The following is a 24,767-nucleotide window of genomic DNA, read 5'->3' on the forward strand; positions in this document are numbered from 1 at the left end:
TTCTTACTCCATTGTATGCTCTTACCTCCTTTGTCAAATATCAATTGTCCATAAAGGTGTGGGTTTATTTCTGGGTTCTCTGTTCTGTTCCATTGATCTATATGCCTGTTTTTATGCCAGTACATACCAAGCTGTTTTGATTATAATGGCCTAGTAGTATAACTTGATATCAGGAAGTGTGATACCTCTCACTTTGTTCTTCATTTTCAAGATTGCTGAGCTAGCTGTTCAGGTTTTTTTTTTTTTTTGGTTCCATATAAATTTTTGGAATATTTTATTCTAGGTTTGTGAAGTACAACACTGGTATTTTAATAGGAATTGCTGTGTCCCATAGATATTGGGTTGTTGTATTGTATGTTCATTTTCATTTGTTTCAAGGCAATTTTTTATTTCTTCCTTGATCTTATTGTAAACACATTTGTTATTTAATAACCTGCTACTTAGCCTACAAGTGTTTGAAGGTTTTTCAGTCTTTCTATTGTAGTTGATATCTAGAGTCAAGCCATTGTGATCAGAGAAGATGCTTGATACAATTTCAGTCTTAAATTTATTGAAATTTGTTTTGTGTTTTAACATGTGGTCTATCCTAGAAAATGTACCATGAACACTTGAAAAAGAATGTATATTCTGCTGCTTTGGGGGTGAAATGTTCTGAAGATATCAATTAAATCCAGTTGATCTAGTGTATCATTTAAGGCCACTGTTTCTTTGTTAATTTTCTGTCTGGATATACACACTATCTGAATTGCTGTGACTTTATAGTATGTTTTGAAATTGTTTTGGCGGCTCTGGTTCCCTTACATTGCCGTGAAATTTTAGGATTATCTGGTCAGTTTTCTGCAATTGATGAGTATTCTGCTCAATCTTTAGATCATTTTGGTGATTACCATCTTAACAATTTTGAGTTTACTGATTCATGAATGATGGGATGTCTTTTTTATTTTTTTAGATTTTATTTATTGATATTTAGAGAGGGGGAGAGAAAGAGGGGAGAGAAGCGGAAAGCATCAACTAATAGTAGTAGTTGCTTCCTGTGTGTGCCTTGACACAGCAAGCACCGGGGTTTTGAGCTGGCGACCTCAGTGTTCCAGGTTGACGCTTTATCCACTGTGCCACCACAGGACAGGCTGGGATGTATTTCTATTTATTTATGTGTTATTTCAGTGATGTTTTGTAGTTTGTAGTGTACAAGTGTTACACTTCTTTTGTTAAATATATTCCTAAGTATTTTATTCTTTTTGGTGCTATTAATAGAATTCTTTTCCTTTCCTTTCCTTTCTTTCTTTTTTTCTTTTTCCTTTTTCCTTTCCTTTCCTTTCTTTCTTTTCTTTTCGTTTCCTTTTTTTTTTTTCAAGACAGAGAGAGAGAGAGAGAGAGAGAGAGAGAGAGACAGGAAAGGAGAGAGATGAGAAACATCAACTTGTAGTTGTGGCACACTTTTAGTTGTTCATTGATTGCTTGTCATATGTTCCTGGACTGGGAGGGGGGCATTCCAGCTGAGCCAGTGGCCCCTTGTTCAAGCCAGCAACCTTGGCCTTCAAGCCAGCAACCATGAGATCATGTTGATGATCCCATGCTCAAGCCAGCAACCCTGCACTGAAGCTGGTGAGCCTGTGCTGAAGCTTTGGGGTTTTGAACCTGGGACCTCAGCATCTCAGGTCAGCACTCCATCCACTGTGCCACCACCAGTCAAGCCAGAATTTTTTTTTTTGATGTTTATTTTCCTGTTGTTCACTGCTAGTGTGTAGAATTAAAACTGATTTTTTTTTCTTCTTTTCTAATTGAAAGGATGGGAGATAGACTCCTGCATGCACCCTGAGCAGGATCTACCTGGCAGCCCCAGTGCTCTGCCTATCTGGGAAATTATGTTTACAACCCAGCTATTTTTAGTGCCTGAGGCTGGAGGCTACACGGAACCACACTTAGCGCCCCAGGGTGATGCACTGGAACCACTGAGCTATGGCCGGGGGAGAGAGAGGGAGAGAGAGACAAAGTGAGAGAGAAGAGAGAGGGGAGGAGGGAAGAAGCAGATGGTTGCTTTTCCTGTGTGCCCTGATGGAGAACTGAACCTGGGACATCCACACACAGGGCTCATGCTCTACCACAGAGTCAACTTGCCAGAGCCAATTTTTAAAAATATTACTGTATGTCTTGCAAACTTGCTGATTTTATATATTATTTCAAGAGTTTTATTAGTGAACCTGAAGTTTCTTGTATGCTATAGAAATTTAGAAAGTTTCATGGTAAAACCTTTAAAGTATTTTCTTTTCTTTGCAATCATTTGTTGAAGAATCATTCAAAATAAAAAGTACAAAATTCTTAAGCATACATAAAAAGAAGTTCTCTAGTGGAATCCTTAGAATTTTCTACATCCAAGATCATTCCATCTGCAAATAAGAATAATTAATTTTACTTCTTTCTTTGCAGTCTGGATGGACCCTTAAATTTTAACCGTTTTCTTCCTTTCATTATTTTAGCATAAAATAATGTACCCTAAATATATTCGCTAACTATATATGGTACATGAAGTGGCATTTTTTATTTTGTAAGTACTTAAATATCTAAAGATATGTTAATTTTATTCTAATTAGTATTAGAAAAAAATATGATAGCTTCTAATTTTGTGGTATTAGCTCCAAAGTCACTTTATCAGAATGTTCTTCCCTGAACATCCTATTTAAAATAACAGACCTTGGCCCTGGCCGGTTGGCTCAGCGGTGGAGCGTCGGCCTGGCATGCGGGGGACCCGGGTTCAATTCCCGGCCAGGGCACATAGGAAAAGCACCCATTTGCTTCTCCACCCCCACCCCCTCCTTCCTCTCTGTCTCTCTCTTCCCCTCCCGCAGCCAAGGCTCCGTTGGAGCAAAGATGGCCTGGGCGCTGGGGATGGCTCCTTGGCCTCTGCCCCAGGCGCTAGAGTGGCTCTGGTCACGGCAGAGCGACGCCACGGAGGGGTAGAGCGTCGCCCTCTGGTGGGCAGAGCGTCGCCCCTGGTGGGCGTGCCGGGTGGATCCCGGTCGGGCGCATGCGGGAGTCTGTCTGTCTCTCCCCGTTTCCGACTTCAGAAAAGTACAAAAAAAACAAAAACAAAAAAAACAAAAACAAATAAAATAACAGACCTTTTTCATTCTCCCTCTAATCTTGCTTCATTGTTTTTCTTCATACCACTTATCACCATCCATATTCTGTACAAACGTGCGCTTATGTATCAGACACCTGTGACAGGTGCATGCTTATTGTCTGTTCCTCCCGTCTAGGGTACAGGTCAGCTGTGTGAGGTCAGAGACTTTGTTTCATTCTTTGACTGGATGGCAGGGACAAGGACATGGACACTCTATAAATCTTTGTTGTATAAATAATTAATTATTTAGAACATTTTAAGAGGAGCAAGTCAGTTTCCAGTTCATTCAGGGAAATGTTTTGAATAGGAGTTGTTCAGGAGGTAGACAAATATGGCAAAATTTATAAAGGCTGTATGGCATGCTAGGAATTTGGAAAACTCTTAACTTAAATGGGAAGAGGTAGGATGGAGATGGAGTTGTTTTTTCTGTTTTTGTTTTTTCTTATCATTTTTCTGTGAACAGATATGTTAGCTGTTTGCTCATGGACTCTCTTCTCAACCCAGATTAGGGTCCTCTGAGGCTCTTAAGCTGTAACATGTGGAATTAAATATATGTGGGAAAGTGGTTCCTGCCACCCGCCACAGAAACCCTGTTGGCAGTTTTGGAGGTCATCTGGAAATATTTGAGGTGCTTCTGGATGCCTATGGAAACTTGGCTTACAGGCCTTGTCTTTGCAGGGCTCTGCGTTTGCAGACAGCCGAAATGACCATGACTGCCAACAAGAATTCCAGCATCACCCACGGAGCTGGAGACACTAAGGCCCCTCGGGGGACTCTGAGCAGGTAAGTCCGGGAGCACTGCTTGGGGAATGGGGCTCACTGGAGGGTGTCATCCAGGGACAGCCAAATGGCCTGGGTCCTTGGTAGGATCTCTGCCAAAATGTGAGTGATTATCATCATGACTGACAGTCATCCAGCTAAATAATCTGGGCTCAGGTCATGTTGACCACAAAGCAAAAGTTGTCTCGACTCTACATACCATTTTCTAGTTCTGTAAGTCTCCACAGGCGAGAGCAGACTGGGATCATAAAACAAACTTTGCCCTGTGCTGTTGGAGGAGCCTGGAACTTCAGCAGTGGAGCCAGCAAGAAGCAGCTGGTGTTCTGGATGTATCTTTCCTCCAAGATGGGGACAGTTTCGGGGAATGCCCTGAGCTAGGCAGTGCTATGGTGAGGGAGGCTGACCACACTGGGGATGGGGGTGGAAAAGCAGTTATGCACATTAATACAAGTTCCATGCAGAAGTCTAGGGCTACAAGAATTTCAGCTGGGCTGCAAACATAGCAGCATTGGGAATTTTAGTCAGCATAACCTATAATCCACTTTGCTGGTTTTGTCTTCTTTTTAACAGTGGGAGTGTTGGACCACAGAAAAACCACAATTTTGGATTTGTAGGATTGTCTTTTATTTTTATTTTTTGTATTTTTCTGAAGTTGGAAATGGGGAGGCAGAGAGACAGACTCCCACATGTGCCCAACCGGGATCCACCCAGCATGCCCACTAGGGGACAATGCTCTGCCCATCTGGGGTGTTGCTCCGTTGCAACTGGAGCCATTCTAGCACCTGAAGTGAGGCCATGGAGCCATCCTCAGCGCCCAGGTCAACTTTGGTACAATGGAGCCTTGGCTGTGGGAGGGGAAGAGAGAGACAGAGAGGAAGGAAAGGGGGAAGGATGGAGAAGCAGATGGGTGCTTCTCCTTGTGCACTGGCTGGGAATTGAACCTGGGACTTCCATATGCTGGGCCAATGCTCTACCACTGAGCCAACCTGCCAGGGCCAATAGGATTGTCTTTAAACCCAAGCTTTAGCCTGACAAAGCAGTGGCGCAGTGGATAGAGCATCATACTGGGATGCGGAGGACCCAGGTTCAAGACCCCAAGGTCACCAGCTTGAGCGTGGGTTCATCTAGTTTGAGCAAAGCTCACCAGCTTGGACCCAAGGTTGCTGGCTTGAGCAAGGGGTTACTCAGTCTGCTGTAGCCCCCTGGTCAAGGTACATATGAGAAAGCAATCAATGGACAACTGAAGTGCCACAACGAAAAACTGATAATTGATGCTTCTCATCTCTCTGTGTTCCAGTCTGTCTGTCCCTATCTATCCCTCTCTCTGACTCTCGCTCTGTCTATATAAAAAAAAAAAATTATATATAAAAAAAAATAAACCCAAGCTTTAACTCCTTACCAAACAGTGAGATCTCACGGTGTTTTCTTATGCCCTCTAAAGTCTTGATTTACTCGTCTGTAAAATAAAACAGTACTTACATCACAGAGTTGCTGTGAGGACTTACTGGTATAATACATGTCAGTGCTTAGCCAAATGTCTGGCATGAAGCCCCCCATACAGGTTAGCTTCCTCCCTGTGGTGGGACAAAAGCTCCCAGAGCTGGCAGGTAATGCCCAGCTCTCACCAGGGCTTCTCAGGTCCTGGCCAGAGCTGGATGCTGATGTCCAGGAGAACCTCCAGGCTCATTTATTAAATTCATGTACCTTTCGAAGCCCCTCCTACTGAATCTTGGGTGGACAGATTTGACTTTGGATACCTCAGCTAGTAGAATGGATCACTAGCTATGAGAAGGATGCTCAACCTAAGTTGAGGCATGGCTTTTCCTTCCTGGATGTCTGGGCTTTGCAGTGCCAGGCTGACCCAGTCGGTGTAGCACCCCCAGGTCTGGCCAGAGGTGGTGGGCTGCCACATCTGTTTGATTCATTCAGGGCTGGAGTCTGGATGTGGTTGGTAGAAATGGGGGGTAGGACATAGCCGCTGGGGAGTCACTGGCATAAATGAGGCAGGACGAGTTTCTTATACCACACAAGAAGGGTTTTGGTCCCAGTTGAAACAGTCTGGATGGACTGTGCCAACCAAATGAACAGAGGTTGGTAGGTTCTGACTTATTAGGTACCTTAGGTACTTAAGCTTGGCACTTAGACAAAGAAATTGAATATCCACTCTGTGGCAATAAGACCAATAAGCACACCGTGCCCTCTGCCCACACTGCCACTGCTGATGGTTTCCCAGTTCCATTTGGACTATGTATCTATGTGTTTTAAACGTTTTTAAAAATTGTTCTTTCTTTAGTTTGCCACTGCGCCTGCCATCATGACAAGATGGATGGTGTTTGTAAATAGCTACATCTCTGATGGGCCTAAAAAAAAGCATTTTTCCAGCTTTCCTTCTAAGTCTTCCCTTCCTTTCCTTCCTTCCTTCCTTCCTTCCTGCCACATTTCCTCTTCTTTACCCCCCTCCCCCCTTTCCCGGGTGTAAAGCCAGTAGACAGGACCAGGGCCACCAGCACAGCTGCCTGGCCCATGCAGGTTCGCATTGGATTTGGACAGTCGGTAAAGAAACAATGGAGCCAAAAACTGATAGGCCATTTTCTTTAATTCTAGCTTGCACCCGGCGGGCAAGTAAAAACACACACTGGGCTCTAAAACCCACTCACATTCAGTGCTCACAAAGCCACTGATTTATCCGAGTTTCCTAGAATCAAAGGTTTCTAGCTCACCAGCCTTATTCTCCTCAGTTCCCCATCTCCTTCCTTATCCCAGATACAAACTCTACACAAACTGGCATCTCACTCAGCACTCCGCCATCTTGGCTGCTTCTCCTGGCCACATGGCTTCTTTCTGCTCTCTGCTCTGCTCCCTCTGCTCTCTCCTCTAATGATAATCTCAGAAACCAAGAGAGCAAGCTCCCATTCTGCCCCCATTTTATAGTGTAGAAATCCAAACCTTTAATCCAATATACAAAACAGGGAAGTCGCTAATACAAAGTCACTTCTCTGAGGCATGATTGGATTGTACCGCCCCACATCAAAAAGGGTGGGAAAGGCTTAATCCCCAAACCAAGCCCCAGGCTACAAGGATTCTCAACACACATTAATATCACCTGGGCAACGGCCTCCACATGGGCAGCGTCATCTTTAACAAAGTGAGCATAATACATTTTATCTGCCCAACACCAGGCTTGTGGCATGGAGTCACGGGCCTCTGTGGCTAGCTACACCGTTTTCTCAGAGGCTGCCGCTGGACTGTAGATGTCATTTTGAAATTGTCATCCGGTGGCTTCTCTGGCTGCCTTCACCCCCAGCCACCTCTGGGGGGGTGTTCTTGGGGCTGAATATAGGGCAGTGTAAAGCCAGCAGGCACGGCCAGGGCCACTATCACAGCAGCCCGGCCCATGCAGGTTCGCATTGGATTCGGACAGTCGGTAAAGAAACCATGGAGCCAAAAACTGATGGGCCATAGCCTTTAATCCTACCTTGCACCCGGCGGGCAAGTAAAAACATACACTGGGCTCCAAAACCCAGTCACACTCAGTGCTCACAAAGCCACTGACTTATCCGAGTTTCCTAGAATCAAAGGTTTCTAGCTCACCAGCCTTCTTCTCCTCAGTTCCCCATAGCCTTCCTTATCCCAGATACAAACTCTACACAAACTGGCATCTCACTCAGCTCTCCGCCATCTTGGCTGCTTTTCCTGGCCTCCTCCACATGGCCTCCTTCCGCTGCTGGCTCTACTCTCTCCGCTCTCTCATGCTAACCTCAGGAACCAAGAGCGTAAACTCTCGTTCTACCCCCACTTTATACTGTAGCTTCACAACCTCTAATCCAATATACAAAGTAGGGAAGTCTCTAATACAAAGTCACTTCTCCGAGGCATGATTGGATTGTACCACCCCACATCAAAAAGGGTGGGAAAGGCTTAATCCCAAAACCAAGCCCCAGGCTCAACGATACTGCCTGCCCAGAGACACACATTAATATCACCTGGGTAACGCCATCTTTAACAAAGTGAGCATAATACATTTTATCTGCCCAACAAGCAGTAAGTCACCAGTTCGCTCAGGAAGTCATTGTCAGTGAACCCTGAGGGCTCTCCTCCTAGGTGCTCTGTGGTGGGCAGTGGGGGGTGAAGAAGGATGATCCGATCTCTTTCTTCAAGGCAGTTATAACTTAGATTGATGACCTTGGCCCTTCAGTTTCTTAGTCTAGCAGTAACCGGGGCCCTCTTATCATTGCCAGGCCAGGAGGCCCAGTGGGAAGAGACTCCCTGGTGTGACCGACAGAAGCTGGCTGGGGAGTGCAGGGGTCCTAGGGCTTGGAAAAGCTGGGTCTCTAACTCCCTGGCTGCCTGGGGGACCTCCCCATCATCCACGTGGAGGCAGAGGAAGCCGGTGTACTAACAGGCATTTATATTAGATTCAGAGACGAGGTGTACTCTGGGGCCTGGGAAACTGGTGGGGCAGGGCTGACGAGACCCTGTGAAAATGTCAAGATATATATTAGCAAGGCTGTTTCCTTGATTTGAATAAGCCTTCACCTGGTGCTACCATTAAGCCAGTTTGGGTTAAAGATCCTGAATTCCATTCCATGATTAGATTTTTACGGGTGTTTTGCTAATTTATATTCTTCCTTTTTCTTTGCATCCCAGTCTTAATTTGGCAAGCTTTATATGCCGGAGGAGGAAATCTAAGCCTTTTCATTTGACCAGCAAAGTGTTCAGTGCTGTGCTTTGGTCTCCTGGAGTAGATTCCCCATTCTCTTTGTTGATGAGGCTTCACCCTTAGTTGCCAGCTACACCCTCCCCCACGGGCTGTTCCTACTCCAGCTCAGATTTGGTTGCAACCAATTCTGGGTGTGTGTGGGGGGGGATCCGAGAGGTCAGGCTTCAGGACATTGGTGTTGATGAGCTGGGGTGCAGCTTGGTGGACTTGCAAACAAGGAGGAGTTAGGCTTAGAGCTAATTCAGCCTCCTAGATGGTGTGAAGGTTGCCCCCTGTTGCTCCCAGGAGACTTCACACGTGCTGTAAGACCTGGCAGGCAGGAAAGGCTGCTCTCAGTAGATGTGTCGTGCCTGCTGATTTCCTCTATGGCTTCTTCATGGTGGAACTGCTGGGTCTTGCGCCCTGGAAACATAGGCTGTCAGTACTGTGTGTGGGAAACCTAGGCGCCTGTAACCATGTAGACTTGTCGGGGTCAAAGACTTAGACTGATTTCTTTCCCTCTATGCTGAGCCTGGAGGAATGCCTAATGTGTAGAAAACAGTAATGATTTGTTGACCAGTTAGCTAGATGGCTGGGAGGTCAGCTTCTTAGAACAAATGATACAAAGCTAATGGAGGAAGAACTTAAGGCTAGCTTGCTTGATCCTGCTGTTATTTATGTATTTACTTATTTTCCTGTGCCACTGTGTTCCCCTCCCTATACACATTGCTGGAATCTCCCTGCTTAAACACTACTGTCATCTATGATAAGGTCAAATTTGGCCTGGCTTGTAAGGCTTTCTTTCTACCCTTATCTTACTGCTCTCTAATGCAAACCTTACATTTCTGCCAGCCTGGATGCAAAAAAAAAAATGTTAGTCATTTCCCTCCCAGTGCTTTCCTTGACCTCCCAACTAAGAAGGAATCCTCTCCCCTCCGTATTCACTCTCAGAACCCTCTGTCTGAAGCCTCCAATGGCACTTAATCAAATAGTCCCTCACAGGGTGGACCTTTGTGTGGGACTCCTTTCCCTTCTCATTGGAGCTCCTTGCAGGCACAGCTCATATTCTTTTGGATTCTTAGAGTTGGAGGGGAATCTTGGGATTCTTTTGGCTCAGTTACTTACTGTTACATATGCGGAAGCTAAAGCCCACAGAGCTAATTGACAGTGGGACCATAATGTCAACTCACATGTGCAGGTTTCTGTGCAAAGGAGGCCTTAGTTTGTGATATGGCGAAATCCAGAGAGGTCTTGGGACCCCATTGCCAAAGCAGGGCCAGATTTGAACGCTGTGCCTTAGATTTCAGGAAGAGGTTAAGAGTTTATAGGGAAGAAAAAATCTCCTGAGAGTAATGACTATAGATAAAAGAGCCTGGCCGTGCAGGCTGTCCCTCAGGAGGGCCTATGGCCTTAGTCCTTCCTAAAACCCAACCATATCATCAGTGTTGGTCTGGTCATTTACCATTGCATAACAAATGACCCTAAACTAAGGTTGGCTTAAAAATTGGTGCCTTAAAACAATGTGTTTGTGGCTTAAAACATTAACAGTCATTTAGTTTGCTAATAAATTGCTGTTTGGGGAGGGCTCATTAGGGAAAGTCTGTCTCTAGTCCTTGCAGCATCACTTGGGGTGGCTTGAAGGTTGGGGTGACTCAGTGGCTAGGGACTGGGTCATCTGAAGGCTTGTTCACTTACAGTTCTGACTGTTGACGCTGGCAGTCAGAGGGGACATCAGCTTGGGCACACCTCCCTATGGCCTTTGCATTTGGTTGTATGCTTTCACAGCATGATATCAGGGCTCTACGAGGGAACATCTCAAGAGAACAAATCAGAAATGTGTGGTTTTTTAATGACCTAACCTCAGCAGTTGCATAGAGTTTTTTCTATTTTACTCTATTCATTAAGGCAATAACAGAGGGCTGCCTAAGTTCAAGGTAAAGAGCTTCACAATTCCACTGTGGGAGTGTGTATGTGTTGGGGGGAGGGCCTCCCTATAGGGGGGTTCTTCCACACTGCTAAGCAATTCTCCTACAGTGTCTGGGTGTCCTACAATTCAACTCATTTCTGACACAGTAGAGCATCGGATTCCCCAGGTTCGGGGTTCAGCCCCATGAGACTGCCTTCCACTTCCGATGCTTGTTGTGAGCCCAGGTTGTCACCTGTGCTTCTGATTGACTAAATCAGAGGTTCCCAGGACTACCCTCCGTGGGCTTAATTTGCTAGAGCTGCTTACAGAACCCAGGAAACTGTTAGCTCACTAGATTACCAGTTAATTATAAATGATACATTAAAGGATAAGAATCAACAACCAGATGTAGAGATATATAGAGTGAAGTCCAGAGCCAAAGAACTTCTGTCCCCACGGAGGTTGAGCCCGGCACGGTCACACATGGAAGCTTTCTGGTTCACCCGCTTGGAAGCTCTCTGCCTTGTCCTTTTGGGTTTTTGTGGAGGCTTTATTACCTAGGCATGTCTGATTAAATCATTGGCCATTGCTGATTGATTCAACCACCAGACCTTCTCTCCTCCACAGAGGTCAGAGGCTCGGCCTAAAAATTCCAACCCCCTTATCACAAGGTTGATTGTCCTGGAAATCGACTCCTAACCTTAGATGGGGTCCAAAAGTCACTTCATTAACAGCACAAAAGACACCTTTATCCCAGCTGTTCCTTAGGAAATTCCAAGAGTTTTAGGAACTCTGCCAGAAGTGGGGATAAAGACCAAATATTATTATAAATCACAGCACCGCACGAGGGGAAGGAAAACGGTTCTCAGTTGACAGGAGGAGCATTAGCATCGCACCGTGAGAAGGGCCCGTGAGATGGACTGTGTTGAGGTCACTGTCTTTGGGCAATACAATCTGCCACAGTCTGCTCTCTGGTCACAAAAGTTCCCATCCTTCCCCCATGCAATATACACTCAGGCTCTCCTTTGAGATCCCAGGTCTCATCCCAGTAATGATATCAGCTTGAGCTCTAGGATCTTGTTATCTAAATCGGGTCTAGGCATAGCTGCGACTCTTTGGGTGCAGCCTTTTCTGTTGTGTGCAGTTCCTTGAGTACTGTGCCTGCCGACTACACACCTGTCAGCCTGCTCAGCTGCCCACAGTAAAAGAGAAAAGAGGTGAGCCCGAAAAAGGAACTGTTCAGTTTTCGAGCAAGATTGAATAGAAACAAACGAAAGGGGGTTTTCTGGATTAGAAATGAAAACTTATTTCATTCTCATTCTCTCTAGACAGGAAACCATTCAATTAAGAAATGGTTTCCACATAAAAAAGAATGAAATCTCACCATTTGCGACAGCATGGATGGACCTTGAGGGTGTTATGCTCAGTGAAATAAGTTAGTCAGGGAAAAGACAAATATTTTTTCACATATAAGTGAAAAGACAAATTTCACTTATATGTGTAATCTAAAGGACAAAATAAATGAGTGGACAAAATTGAGACTCATAAACACAGAAAGCCGACAGATGGCTGCCGGAGGGAAAGGGGGTTGGGGGCTGGGTGAAGAGGTGCAGGGACTAAGAAGTGCAAATTGGTAGTTACAGAATAGTCTGGGGATATAAAGTACAGCATAGAGAATCTAGTCAATAATATTGTAATAACTATGTGTGTATGGTGCCACGTGGGTACTAGAAATATCGTAGGGAACACTTTATTAAGTAGATGATTGTCTTAACTACTGTGCTGTATATCTGAAACCAATATAAAATAATATTGAAAGTAAATTGTAGCCTGACCAGGCGGTGGCGCAGTGGATAGAGCGTCAGACTGGGATGCAGAGGACCCATGTTCAAGACCCCGAGGTCACCAGCTTGAGCGTGGGCTCATCTGGTTTGAGCAAAAAGCTCACCAACTTGGACCCAGGATCACTGGCTCGAGCAAGGGGTTACTCGGTCTGCTGTAGACCCACGGTCAAGGCATATATGGAAAGCAGTCAATGAACAACTAAGGTGTCGCAATGAAAAACTAATGATTGATGCTTCTCATCTTTCTCCATTTCCTGTTTGTCTGTCCCTATCTATCCCTCTCTCTGACTCTGTCTCTGTAAAAAAAAAAAAAAAAAAAGAAAGTAAACTGTAATTAAAAAAAAAAGAATAAAAAAGAGAAGGCTTCCAGATGATGGTGACAGTTTTATAGTGTCTATGAGTGTGTTTGTGTGAATTCATCAAACTGTACACTTTAAATTGCACAGCTTAGCCATGGCCGGAGAGCTTGGTTGGCTAGAGTGTCATCCTGGTACACAGAGGTTGCTGGTTCGATCCCAGGTCAGGACATAAACAGAAATGGATCGATGTTTTTCTCTTTTTCTCTCCCCCCTTCCTCTCTCTCTAAAATCAATTTAAAAAAGAAAAAGCTATCTAAATTGCAGAGTTTATTGTGCTCTAATTATCCCTCAATAAATTTTTTTTTTTCAAAAATCTAGAGTAGGACTGAAAGATCCCTTTGTCAAGGCCTAAAAAAAGATTTCAAGTGTTGCCTCACAGACTCACACACACAGACAAAAGGCCTCCTAAGGATCGTAAGGATATGTCTTGCAGATCCCTTGTAAATAATAAGGCTTCTAAGATGCTTAACAACTGTTGTCAGAACACCCCGTGTCCCTCTCCAGGTGGCCTCGGCCTCCTCACAGCATGGGAGACAGGACCTAGAAGCTGCTGCTTGCTTGAGGCCTAGGCCTGAAAAGTGGCATGTATACATTTTTTTCTCTCTTCTGCTGGTCAAGTAGTCAGAGCCTAGATTCAAGAAACAGGAGACACATCAAAGAATTTGGGGACCGTGTTGTAAAACCATCACCAGTGTTTGCATGTTTTCCCGGGACTGCATTTCTCTCCCTTTGGGCTTTGCACAGTGCCTGGCTCTGCTTTATACAGCAGTACCATTCCTACTGGACCAGGGTACTGGGGGTGGTCCAATAGGGCATCCTGTTTTACCTGCGTCAGAGAGGGCTTCTAGCTTATAAATCCTCTATGTTCATTGCTGCTGTTTCTTCAAGGACTTGGGGTTCCCGCCAATCCTCTTTGTGCTTCCCTAGAAATCGGCTCGGGGGCAGGCAGGTAAGGAAGGCTTTGGTGGAGTTTTAGATGAGCTTTCCTGGGGTGAAAAGGTGACTCCGTTGTTGCTTGGACGCTGGTTAGCTACCACCTACTTACCCTAACCAGCGATGCTTGCCCTGAGGAGCCTCTGCGTGTGGAGGCTCAGGTGCTGCCGCACTCGGGAGATGAGGCTCTCCTGGACCCGACTGTGGCCATCCAACCTTTTGAGGTGAGGTTGCTTGGGGAGCAGAGAGGCCGAGCTGTGAGTGTCACCCTGTCCTTCGGCTTTGTATCAGGGCCATCCAGAGTGGAATGTCAGTGATGGTTACTGAGCTGAGCCTCCGCTCTGGCCTGGGGAACAAACATCTGGACTTACTGTTGGGGCTCAAGCAGCCTTCCTCCCCTTTCTCCTCCTGTGTGCCTCAGAGAATGGTCCTGGGGGAGCTCAGTGAGAATGCCATGTTCAGAGCTAGGGCAATTGCTGAATGGCAGGAGGATGTTGATGCCCACCAAGCCAGAAGGGCCCACCTTAGTTGAGCAGCATAAGATGGTGAATGGCCAACTCCTAGGACTTCATTTGGAAGCAGGCTAGACACCTGCTTAGTACGGACTAAGCATATTGGAAGTGGGGTTCTGTGTAACCTTAACTTGAAAGCAAACACCCTTCATGGCACTTACAGTCCATCTTGATATCCTTGGGCTATTTCCTGGGCTCCCAGGAACGTTCCCCAGCTGACCTTAAATTAACTTGGTCCTCTTCCTGATACCTTCAGAAGCCCTGGGCCAGACGTGCTGAGTTCAGACCAGTCTTGCCATCAAGGACTAATACATAGTAGCCTTTTCTCAAAAAAAAAAGCCCCTCAGTGCACTTGACAATAATGGGACATTCCCTGGCACAAATGCTTCCTTCTGTGTTACTTGACAGTGGCCCAGGTAGTTAACTGAAGGGTTCAGTCATGTTCTTGTGAAACAGTACCAGAGGGAAGGGCACATATTTTGCCTACAGGTGTGAAAAGGAAGGAGCTTGATGTGGCTAAGGGTGGGATGCAGGCTTGTACTGAGGAAAAGACAGTGTGAGATGGCAAAGGAAAAAATGTAGTGACTAGATCCTGGTACGCCTTGACATCCATGGCAGTGAATTTGCACTTTCTATTGATAGTGGGGAGTTTCAAGCGTGACGAGTTTCATATATATATATATTTTTTATTTTTTTTTTTGTGTGTGTATTTTTCTGAAGCTGGAAACGGGGAGACAGTCAGACAGACTCCCGCATGCGTCCGACCGGGATCCAACCAGCATGCCCACCAGGGGGCGATGCTCTGCTCATCTGGGGCATTGCTCCGTTGCGACCAGAGCCACTCTAGCGCCTGAGGCAGGGGCCATAGAGCCATCCCCAGCGCCCAGGCTATCTTTGCTCCAATGGAGCCTGAGTTTCATATTTTGTAAATATGTCTGGCCCTGACTGTGTGGCTTGATTGGTTAGAGCATTGTCCTGCTATGCTAAGGTTGTGGGTTTGATCCCTGGTCAGAGCACATTCAAGAATCAACCAATGGGCCCTGGCCAGGTGGCTCAGTGAATAGAATGTCGCCTGAAACTCCAAAGTCATGAGTTTGATCCCCAGTTAGGGCACATACAAAGAGAAACCAATTGATGCGCAACTAAACGGAACAATGGATTTATGCTTCTTCTCTGTCTCTCTTTCTCTTCCCTTCTCTCTCTCTTTTCCAAATCAATGGAAATTAAAAAAAAAAAAGAATCAGTAAATCGAAGTTTTCCTTCCCCCCTCCGTTTCCCTCTCTTTCCCTTCCTCTCTATCTAAAATCAATAAGTAAGAAAAATATTTTTAAATGTCAAGATGAGAGATTGGACTTGAGCTGGGTTAAGACCAAAGGCAGAGAGGGAAGGTAAGAGATTCTTTTAACAGTCTTGGTGAAAGCGAAGATATGAACCAAGAAGGTAACAGGAGCAGTGGGGATAGGGAGGAGGGGACAGATGTGAAGGTGTAGAATTGGCATGATTTAGTCATGAAGTGGCCAGTGTTTTGGGGAAGGGAGCTGGATCCAGATGCTTGAGAGGGGGGAAAAGAACAAACGCAGACCTTTTCTCTCCTGTGTGGGATGAGTTGGAATACATGTAGCAGTAAGAACCAGGGGCAACGGAAGCATAAAGAAGCATAGGGATGCTACCATGTGAGAAGACCCTCAGCCCAGGTGTGGGTGGGAAGTGGAGGAGAGAGGCATGGGGGTGTGGCAGGCCCATATACACAAGCCCGGCCCTTCCCACCTGCATCATTTTCTAAGGCATTACGGCAAACCACCCTAAAACATAGTGGCTTAGAACCATTTATTATTTCTCACATTTCTGTGCATTCATTGGACAGTTCCTCTACTGGTTTCCCCTGGGCTCCCTCATCTAGACGGGTTCATTTGGGTCCAAGATGACCTCACTCGTGTGTCCGGTACATGTGGTGGCTGGCTGCTGGCTGAGATACCTTGGTTATGCTCCACATGGCCTCTCACCCTCTAAGACTAGACTGGCTTCCTTACGTGACAGTCTCAGGGCAGCATTCCAAGTGTGTGAAGGGGCAAACTGAAAGACCACTTGAGACCTCAGGTTTGGAATTCGGACAACTTAATTTTTACCACATCCTATTGGTCAAAGCGAATCACAAGATCAGTCTAGATTCAAGGGGCAGAAATATAGATTCTATCTTTTGATAGTATGAGCTGCAAAGAATTTATGCCTGTATTTAATTGATTTCCTTCCCCTCCCACGCTGAACAATTAGAATGTGAGGACAGAGAGGTAAGCCGTTTGAAAAAGTTTGCCAAGCAATTATTCTGAATAGTCAGCTCCTTGTTAATATTCATTATCAAGCTAAGATTGAGTACTGGTGTTCACTGATTTCAACACTTGAAGTATATTGTGTCTACTCTTTGCAATAATCCTCTGAGATATATTCTTTTAACCTCCATTTTACAAATAAGGACACTGAGGTTTAGAGAGATTAGGTTCTTTGCTCAAAGTTAGTAACTTGTTGGTGGCTGTGCCAAAACCTGAACCCTAAGGACACAATGTTCTCAGCCTCTATAGAGCACAGCCGCTTCTAGCATACCTGCTGAAAAACACAATACGTCATAGTGAGTTGTAGCATTTCACATTCATCATCTCACTTGCCCATTATAACAGCCCGGTGATGCAGTTAGCCCAATTTTGAGGAATTGAAACTGAAAGCTCAGAGAGAGCGAGTGGCTTTGCCTGTGGTCACATTCCTAATAAGAGGTAGGATCAGAAACATGGAGGCCCTGGCCAGTTGGCTCAGTGGTAGAGCGTCGGCCTGGCGTGCGGAAGTCCCGGGTTCGATTCCCGGCTAGGGCACACAGGAGAGGTGCCCATCTGCTTCTCCACCCCCCCCCTCTCCTTCCTCTCTGTCTCTCTCTTCCCCTCCTGCAGCCGAAGCTCCATTGGAGCAAAAGATGGCCCGGGCTCTGGGGATGGCTCCATGGCCTCTGCCCCAGGCGCTAGAGTGGCTCTGGTCGCGACATAGCAACGCCCCGGATGGGCAGAGCATTGCCCCCTGGTGGGCGTGCCGGGTGGATCCCGGTCGGGCACATGCAGGAGTCTGTCTGACTGCCTCCCCGTTTCCAGCTTCAGAAAAATACAAAAAAAAAAAAAAAAAAAAGAAACATGGAGAGAGTGAGAGCCTTACCAGGTGGTGGTGCAGTGGTTAGAGCATCCGACTGGGATGTAGAGGACCCGGGTTCAAAACCCCAAGGTCACCACCTTGAGTGCAGGCTCATCTAGCTTGAGCACGGGGTTGTTGGCTTACACATGAGATCATAGACATGACCCCATGGTCACTAGCCTGAGCCTTAAGGGTTGCTGGCTTGAAGCCCAAGGTCACTGGCTTGAGCCCAAGGTTGCTGGCTTGAACAAGGGGTCACTCACTCTGCTGTAGCCCCTCGGTCAAGGCACATATGAGAAAGCAATCAGTGAACAACTAAAGTGCTGCAACGAAGAATTGATGCTTCTCATCTTTCTCCTTTCCTGTCTGTCTGTCCCAATCTGACTTTCTGTTTCTCTGTCTCTGTCTCTCACACACACACACACACACACACACACACACACACACACACACACACACACACACACACAAAACCCCAAAAACAAAAAAGCATGGACAGCCTGACCAGGCAGTGGCGCAGTGAATGGAGCGTCGGACTGGGATGCGGAGGACCCAGATTTGAGACCCTGAGGTTGCCAGCTTGAGCGTGGGCTCATCTGGTTTGAGCAAAAGCTCACCAGCTTGGACCCAAGGTCGCTGACTCAAGCAAGGGGTTACTCGGTCTGCTGAAGAAGGCCCACGGTCAAGGCACATATGAGAAAGCAATCAATGAACAACTAAGGTGTCGCAATGCACAATGAAAAACTAATGATTGATGCTTCTCATCTCTCCATTCCTGTCTGTCTCTATCTCTCCTTCTCTCTGACTCTCTCTCGGTCTCTGTTAAAAAAAAAAAAAAAAAGACATGGACAGAGAGCAGTGATTTCTACCCTCAAATGAGAAGTACAGGCCCTTGAGGGAAGGTCAGGGCCTTGTGTGTATGTTTACAGATTCCTCCGTAGGACCCTGTAAGTGAATGCTGCCTTCTCTGAGATGAAGCTGGGGTGCCTGTGCCCAGGTGCGCGTGGGCACATCCCAAGTTGCTGGAGCGCACTGGGCCTGCCTGTGGGGAGGCTGGGCAAGGAGCGCTTGCAGCTCTGGGCCTCAGATCAGCAAGGGTATGAAGACCAAGACCTTTACAGGAAAAGGCAGTCTTTTCTCTGTTTTATCCTTCAGAAGAAGAGAGAGACACAGCCTCAGTTAAAGCAGGCTAGGCATTGTGAGAATTTCTTAACTTGGATTTCTCCATCCTGGAACTACTAAGGGAAGTGAATGACTTCAGACAGGAACAGAGAGAGATGAGAAGCATCAATCGTTAGTTTTTTGTTGCGACACCTTAGTTGTTCACTAATTGCTTTCTCATATGTGCCTTGACCAGGGGGCTACAGCAGACTGAGTAAACCCTTGCTTGAGCCAGCAACCTTGGGTTCAAGCTGGTGAGCTTTGCTCAAACCAGATGAGCCCTCGCTCAAGCTGGCAACCTCGGGGTCTCGAACCTGGGTCCTCCACATTCCAGTCCGACGCTCTATCCACTGCGCCACCACCTGGTCAGGCAAATGATTCTTTCTAAAAGCATGATGTAATTAGACAGACCAGAGATCATCACTGTTTTTCCTGTCCCACCTGCAGGAGTCCTGCCACCTCACCTTCCCATAAATCACAGTAGCTTTATAGACTGGTGAATTTTTACCTTGGGGGATTAGGAGACATATCCCCAGGGGAACATATATCAAAACGTCTGGAGAGATGAGACATACATAGTCTGAAGAGACTTCCTAAGAAACTCGCATCTCATTAGTTGCCTGTCCTCCCCCACTAGAATTGAAGCTTCACGAGGACAGGAATTTTTGTCTTATTTATTCTTGTATCTAGCTCTTAGAGCAAGGTCTGACACATGGTATTGTGCTTGCTAAATCTTTGTTGAATGAATAAGCAAATGATAAAGTCGTCCTCTATTAAAGGCATCTTCTCCCACCTCAACCGAGACTAACTGAAACATAGAGTCCTTTATGTAGCACAGGCACTAATTGGCTTATGGGGCTGGATGGAAGATCTTTTGCATCCATGGTTCTGTTAAAAAAACAAACAAACACCAGTGAGCGACTTCAGGCCTCTCTCAGTTGTGAGGAGGTTGGGGTCTCCCCAGGCTCAAGCCGGTCGCCTAGCCCTGCTGCTCCCTACCCTGGGGAGCGCTGAGGCTTATTCTCTTCACATCTTCTTGCTGAGCAGTCTCTTTGGTCATCGGCTTGGCTAGGCACCGAATTTCTCTCATCTGTGCCCGTGTACACGTGGGATGGCTCTTGTTTGACTTGCCCTTTTAAAAACAACTTAAGCATGTTGAGGTTTCCTGTTGATCGGGGGCAGCCAGAGGCTATGACCCAACAGGGAATTGTCGGCCAATCCCTGACTCACCCAAGCTCCAGTTTTCTGTGTGTGAGTAAGCAGTGACAGCAGCCTGGCTCGGGGGCAGCTGGCTGCCTTCCTGGGGATGGCACGGTACTCTGGGGCCCGCGAGGCTGGACTGCCTGGCTTTGAGGACCATGGCGTTAGTTAGCTCAGGTAGGCTTTTGGAGCATGCGGTATTGACAACACCTGCTGCCTTTGACCTAAAACTGGAAAGAATTCTGAAAGTTGACACTGATTACTCGAGTAGACAGCTTCTATTTCTCATCACAAATGGCCCTGCAGCATCCCAGGGCTTCGGTAACTATGCGATAAACTTTGGTGAGTCTCTCTGTCAGGATCTTGCTCTTCTAATCTTGCCATTCCTACTTCAGAGACGAAAAGCATCAGCCACCTCTTTTGTAGAAAACTTTCTCAGTTCTGGAGTTTCTAGGTCCCTATTTTCTTCCCTAAATGCTATCATCTGCTGCTCCAGTTCTGTAAGGTCTTCATTGGTTAGTTCTTTGCCAGGGGAATTGAGTAACTCAGTGATGCCATTGTCACTGATGTCCAGTTGCAGTTGATTACCAATAGCCTTTAAGGTGCTCCATTTTTAAGTACAAGTTGTACCTAAGTTTGATGTTAGCACCTTGGGGGCTTACTCTGCACTGAAAAGGAAGTACATACCTGGTTCTCTTTAATAAGCTCACTGTTACCTTTTTCTTTCTTCATTTGTTTATCATTCACTGAGTACCTTGCAGATGCTGAGTATGTGTTCCTCCACCTGAAGAAAAAATCATGGTCTAGTGGGGAAGACCAAGAGGTCCTCTGATACTTAAAAAATGCAGCATTCAAGACAGGGCTGTGCCCATTGCTGTGGGAGTTTCTGCTGAGCCATGTCTGGAGGCCTGGGTGGTTCACAGAGATGGCAGAGGCCGCTGCTTCCTCCTCAGAGAGGCAGCGCAGTGTGGTGTAAGTTCCTGTCTTGGCTTCACCACTTACCAGCGCAGTGATATTGAATGAGATATTTAACCTTTCTCTGCCTTAGTTTTTCTTTTCATTTGTAAAGGAGCATAATAATAAACGATAATGACATGATAGTGTTTTTATGAAGATTAAATGAGTTAGTCTACGTAAAAGCCTTTCTTTAGAACTATTCCTGATGTTTGCTAAGATCTGTATGTGGATTTGGAAATGGCTGGTGCTTGTTCGACGGGATGCCGCCGCTGGAGGGTCGCGCTGCCTGTGCCCGTGTCCCCTCCCCACTGGCCTCCTCAGTGAGAGAAGAAAAGACTCTTTCCTGAGGGCCCCCCCCTGATCCTTTTGAGACCTTCAGGGATCCGAACTCTGATCAAGACTCAGCTGAGGAGCAGTATCTGTGTCAGTGGCAGAAGTCTCAGGGGAGATAGGGGCTTGTTAAGGCGACAGATCAAAAGGCTTGCATGTATATTTGTGGCGTGGGGCAACTTGAGGAGCTGTTCGCTGGAGCTGCATTGTACTAGCTCGTGAGAACTGATCGTTAGCATCACTTCCCAACTCCACATTCAGTGACATCTCACTGATAGCTTGAAACCAGCCTTACTAGGAATAGTTACATGTGGAACTTGGCAAATGCTACAGACCTGTGCTCTCCCCGGAGAGCTGATTGTTACACAGTTATCAGCACACCGCTGGTCTTCCTGCTCTCGGGCTGGCAGATGGAAACGCGTGGGGTGCTCCTGCCTGTCACAGAACCGGCTTCTCTTGCAGACAGTGCTCAGGGTCTCTGTGGATGAATTGTGGATACGAGTCTGTTTCTTCCCTTGAGGGCAGCTTTGAAGATGCATAACTTGAACAGAGGGCTTTTGAGAGTGTCACAGGAAGGAGTTAGTGAGCTCTCTGGGATTAAAGCACGTCGCCTCTGATTGTCAGGCCGCTCACTGCTGTTTTCTCTTTCTTTTTCCTTTATTTTTTTTTTTTGCTCCTAGGTCTCAGTCAGTCTCTCCACCTCCAGTTCTCTCCCCGTCGAGGAGTCCCATCTACCCCCTCAGTGACAGTGAAACGTCAGCCTGCAGGTACCCAAGCCGCGCCAGCTCCCGGCTGCTCCTCAAGGACTGGCACCCCCGGGACCCTTCACCCCCAAATCCTCAAGCTTCCTCCCCAGACACTTCACCACCCGTTTGTCCCCTCAAAGCCACCAGCTTCAGTTATTTGGACGGAAGCCCTTCATTGTGCAAGAGAGAGGACCAGAAGAAGAGTGTCCAAGGGGCCGCCCAGGATGCAGAGGGGGTAGCTGCTTGCCTCCCCCTGGCCCACAGCACTCCGTCCCTGGGGCCGGCATCTAGCTCACGGAGCATCTTTCAGAACCGCGCCGGCACCCGTGCCCACAACCTGGGCATCCGGGAGAAGATTTCAGCATGGGAGGGTCACCGAGAGACCTTGCCCCGGATGAGCGTGTGTGGCGAGAAGTGGGAGGGCCCCGGGGGCGAGCGGGCGGTCAGTGAGGGCTGCCCCAGCGTGGGCTGCCCCAGCGTCGCGCCGTCCCCCTGCGGCTCAGAGAAGACCTTTGACTTCAAGGGCCTCCGGAGGATGAGCAGGACCTTCTCCGAGTGTTCCTACCCTGAGACCGAGGAGGAAGGAGAGGCACTCCCTGTCCGGGACTCTTTCTACCGGCTGGAGAAATGGCCAGGCCGGAGTGAGCCCAGTGCCCTCCTCAGGGGGCCTGGCAGCAGGAAGGAGAGCTCAGCAGTGCTGAGTCGCATCCAGAAAATTGAACAGGCGCTGAAGGAGCAGCCAGGCCGGGGACTCCCCCAGCTCCCCAGCAGCTGCTACAGTGTAGACCGGACAAGAAGGAAGACTGGGACCTTGGGCACCTTGGAGGAACTGACAGGGAGCGCGAGTGTGAGCGCTGGCAGCCGGGCAGGAGGAGCTGGACTTAGGGGGGAGGCGGGCCCACCCCTGGAGAGGGAAGGCAGTGGCTCCAGTAAGCCAGGGACTCCTGGAAACAGCCCCGGTTCCCAGCTGCTGTCATCGAAGAGCTCCCCTGATCCCGCTGTGAATCCTGTCCCCAAACCCAAGCGCACCTTTGAATATGAGGCTGACAAGAACCCTAAGAGTAAGCCAAGCAATGGTCTACCTCCTTCGCCCACACCTGCTGCTCCACCTCCCTTGCCCTCCACCCCAGCCCCACCAGTCACCCGGAGACCCAAGAAGGACATGCGTGGTCACCGCAAGTCCCAAAGCAGGTAATACGTGGTCCTCCAGTGTCTTATAGCTGGGCACAGTGGCTTTCTTTCCAGTGGAGGATGCCAAAGCAAACTGTAGTCATGGGTCACAGTCAGTCATGCTTTTTATATGTTCTGAAGCACCAAACCATTGTTAGGTAGTAACATGAGATAGGTGAAATAGAGATTGTTTTTCTGCTCTTGCAGGAGAAGGAAACTTAAATGTGAGGGGGAGGGTGAAAGCGCTCTTCCAAATGCCATGTGGTGAAGACGTTGGCTGGGTGTGGCCTTGGGGTAGAGTTGGCTGTGTTCTGAGCCCAGTTGGAAATTCCTCAGCCTTTTTAGCAGAGGGTTGGGCCCTGTTACTTTAGAGAGAATAGATAGAAGTCCGGTGGGATTCTAGCCTCATGACTACCTGAAGTGTCAGCATTAGAAATTTAATTGAGTACAGCATTATCTGAATACTGCATGTTACCATTAACACAGTAGTATTGACACATTTAACGTGACTTCCTCTTTCCCGAGGGCTAGCTGGCCACATAGAAACCCTGGGCCTGTGTGAAGATGGGATCCTTGGATCCCAAAGAGGGAGGCTGATGGGAAAAAGCCTGTAAGAACACTTCTTCTACTTATTGGCCATGTTTACGAAGGACTTGTTTTTAGACTCACATTGGTTTCCTGGGTCAGTCTCAACATTCCCGACCCAGACCACTGAGGCCATCTCCGCAGTTATGTTGACTTGGGAGCTGGTGAAAGTTGACAGGCTTCTTATTCTCTGAATTGGGGACGGCAAGCCAACCTCCTTTGGAAAGCCCATGCTCCTACCCCTCAGCCTTTCTCTTCTAACCTGAAGTCAGGGGGGCATTCAGGTTTGCTTCATTTCTACAGATTCTTCCATCTATCCCCATACTTCAGACTTTATCCAGCACACCATATCTCATATAGAAACTTTCTTGTGCAGAGAGGGAGGCATCACAAAGGTCCAGGCCCGTGAGCCAGAGAGCCCCTGGCTAAGGATAGTCCCATGTTTGGCTCCCCCACAGGCTCACTGGCTCTTCAGATCTTTAACAGCCTACTAAGAGTGTTTACTTTGTCTTTGTTCATCCATTCTATTTAAACACCTACCTAGATAGAGCCTTCGGTGCACCAAGTCTTGTGCTCCTCAAGAGGACACCAGGGTAAATGAGACAACGTTGTTTTGTTCAAGGACTTCATGGTCTGGTGCATAAGATATATGGCTCACAAAAATTAAGGGATATTTCAAAATGAATATGAAGCAATAAAAAAAAAGCATTTGATTTTTTTTTATTAAACAAGAACATCAGAAAAGCAAACGACAAGTCAAAGAAAGTTGTTTGATTATCCAAATGAGATACAAAACCAACTTTTATTTCATTAGTGAAAATACACTATTCAAAAGGCTGAAAGTACTAGAGTATCTGCACGTCCCTGATCCCATAATTTTTATGAGCAGTATAGATGCACAAACCATAGGTGCTTTGTTACACGCCATGATCCATGTCATTGTAAGAGCCCTGCAGAGACTTAGACGGAGAGGCCTCTAAATTAGACTGGGCAGTGCGGGAAGCCTCCTCGTGGGAGTTGCTGAGCTAAATTAAGAACAGCAAAAAGTGGTTAGCAGGTGAGATAAGGGGGTGGGGAGACAGTAGATCAGCCTGAAGGTTTTACACATATACCCATACACATTACATTTACATATAAAGTGACTTATTTTATTTTCTTTTTCAGAGACAGAGAAAGTCAGAGAGAGGGATAGACAGGGACAGACAGACAGGAACAGAGAGATGAGAGCATCAATCATTAGTTTTTCATTGCACATTGCGAACCTTAGTTGTTTATTGGTTGCTTTCTCATATGTGC

General features: G+C 46.9%; 1 protein-coding gene across 4 annotated transcripts in view; it reads left to right on the forward strand.

Moving 5' to 3' along the window:
• DENND2B (DENN domain containing 2B) overlaps positions 1–24,767 on the forward strand; it is a 179,814-nt gene that overhangs the window by 116,685 nt on the left and 38,362 nt on the right. For all 4 annotated transcript variants that reach the window (XM_066366231.1, XM_066366233.1, XM_066366223.1 and 1 more), the window contains 2 exons: positions 3,800–3,904; positions 21,651–22,907. In XM_066366231.1, the coding sequence (XP_066222328.1) occupies positions 3,825–3,904; positions 21,651–22,907 (1,337 nt within the window). In that variant the 5' untranslated portion in view covers positions 3,800–3,824. The remainder of the gene's footprint in view (positions 1–3,799; positions 3,905–21,650; positions 22,908–24,767) is intronic.

Source organism: Saccopteryx leptura, chromosome 1 (assembly GCF_036850995.1).
Source record: "Saccopteryx leptura isolate mSacLep1 chromosome 1, mSacLep1_pri_phased_curated, whole genome shotgun sequence".
In the NCBI taxonomy this organism is placed as follows: domain Eukaryota; kingdom Metazoa; phylum Chordata; class Mammalia; order Chiroptera; family Emballonuridae; genus Saccopteryx; species Saccopteryx leptura.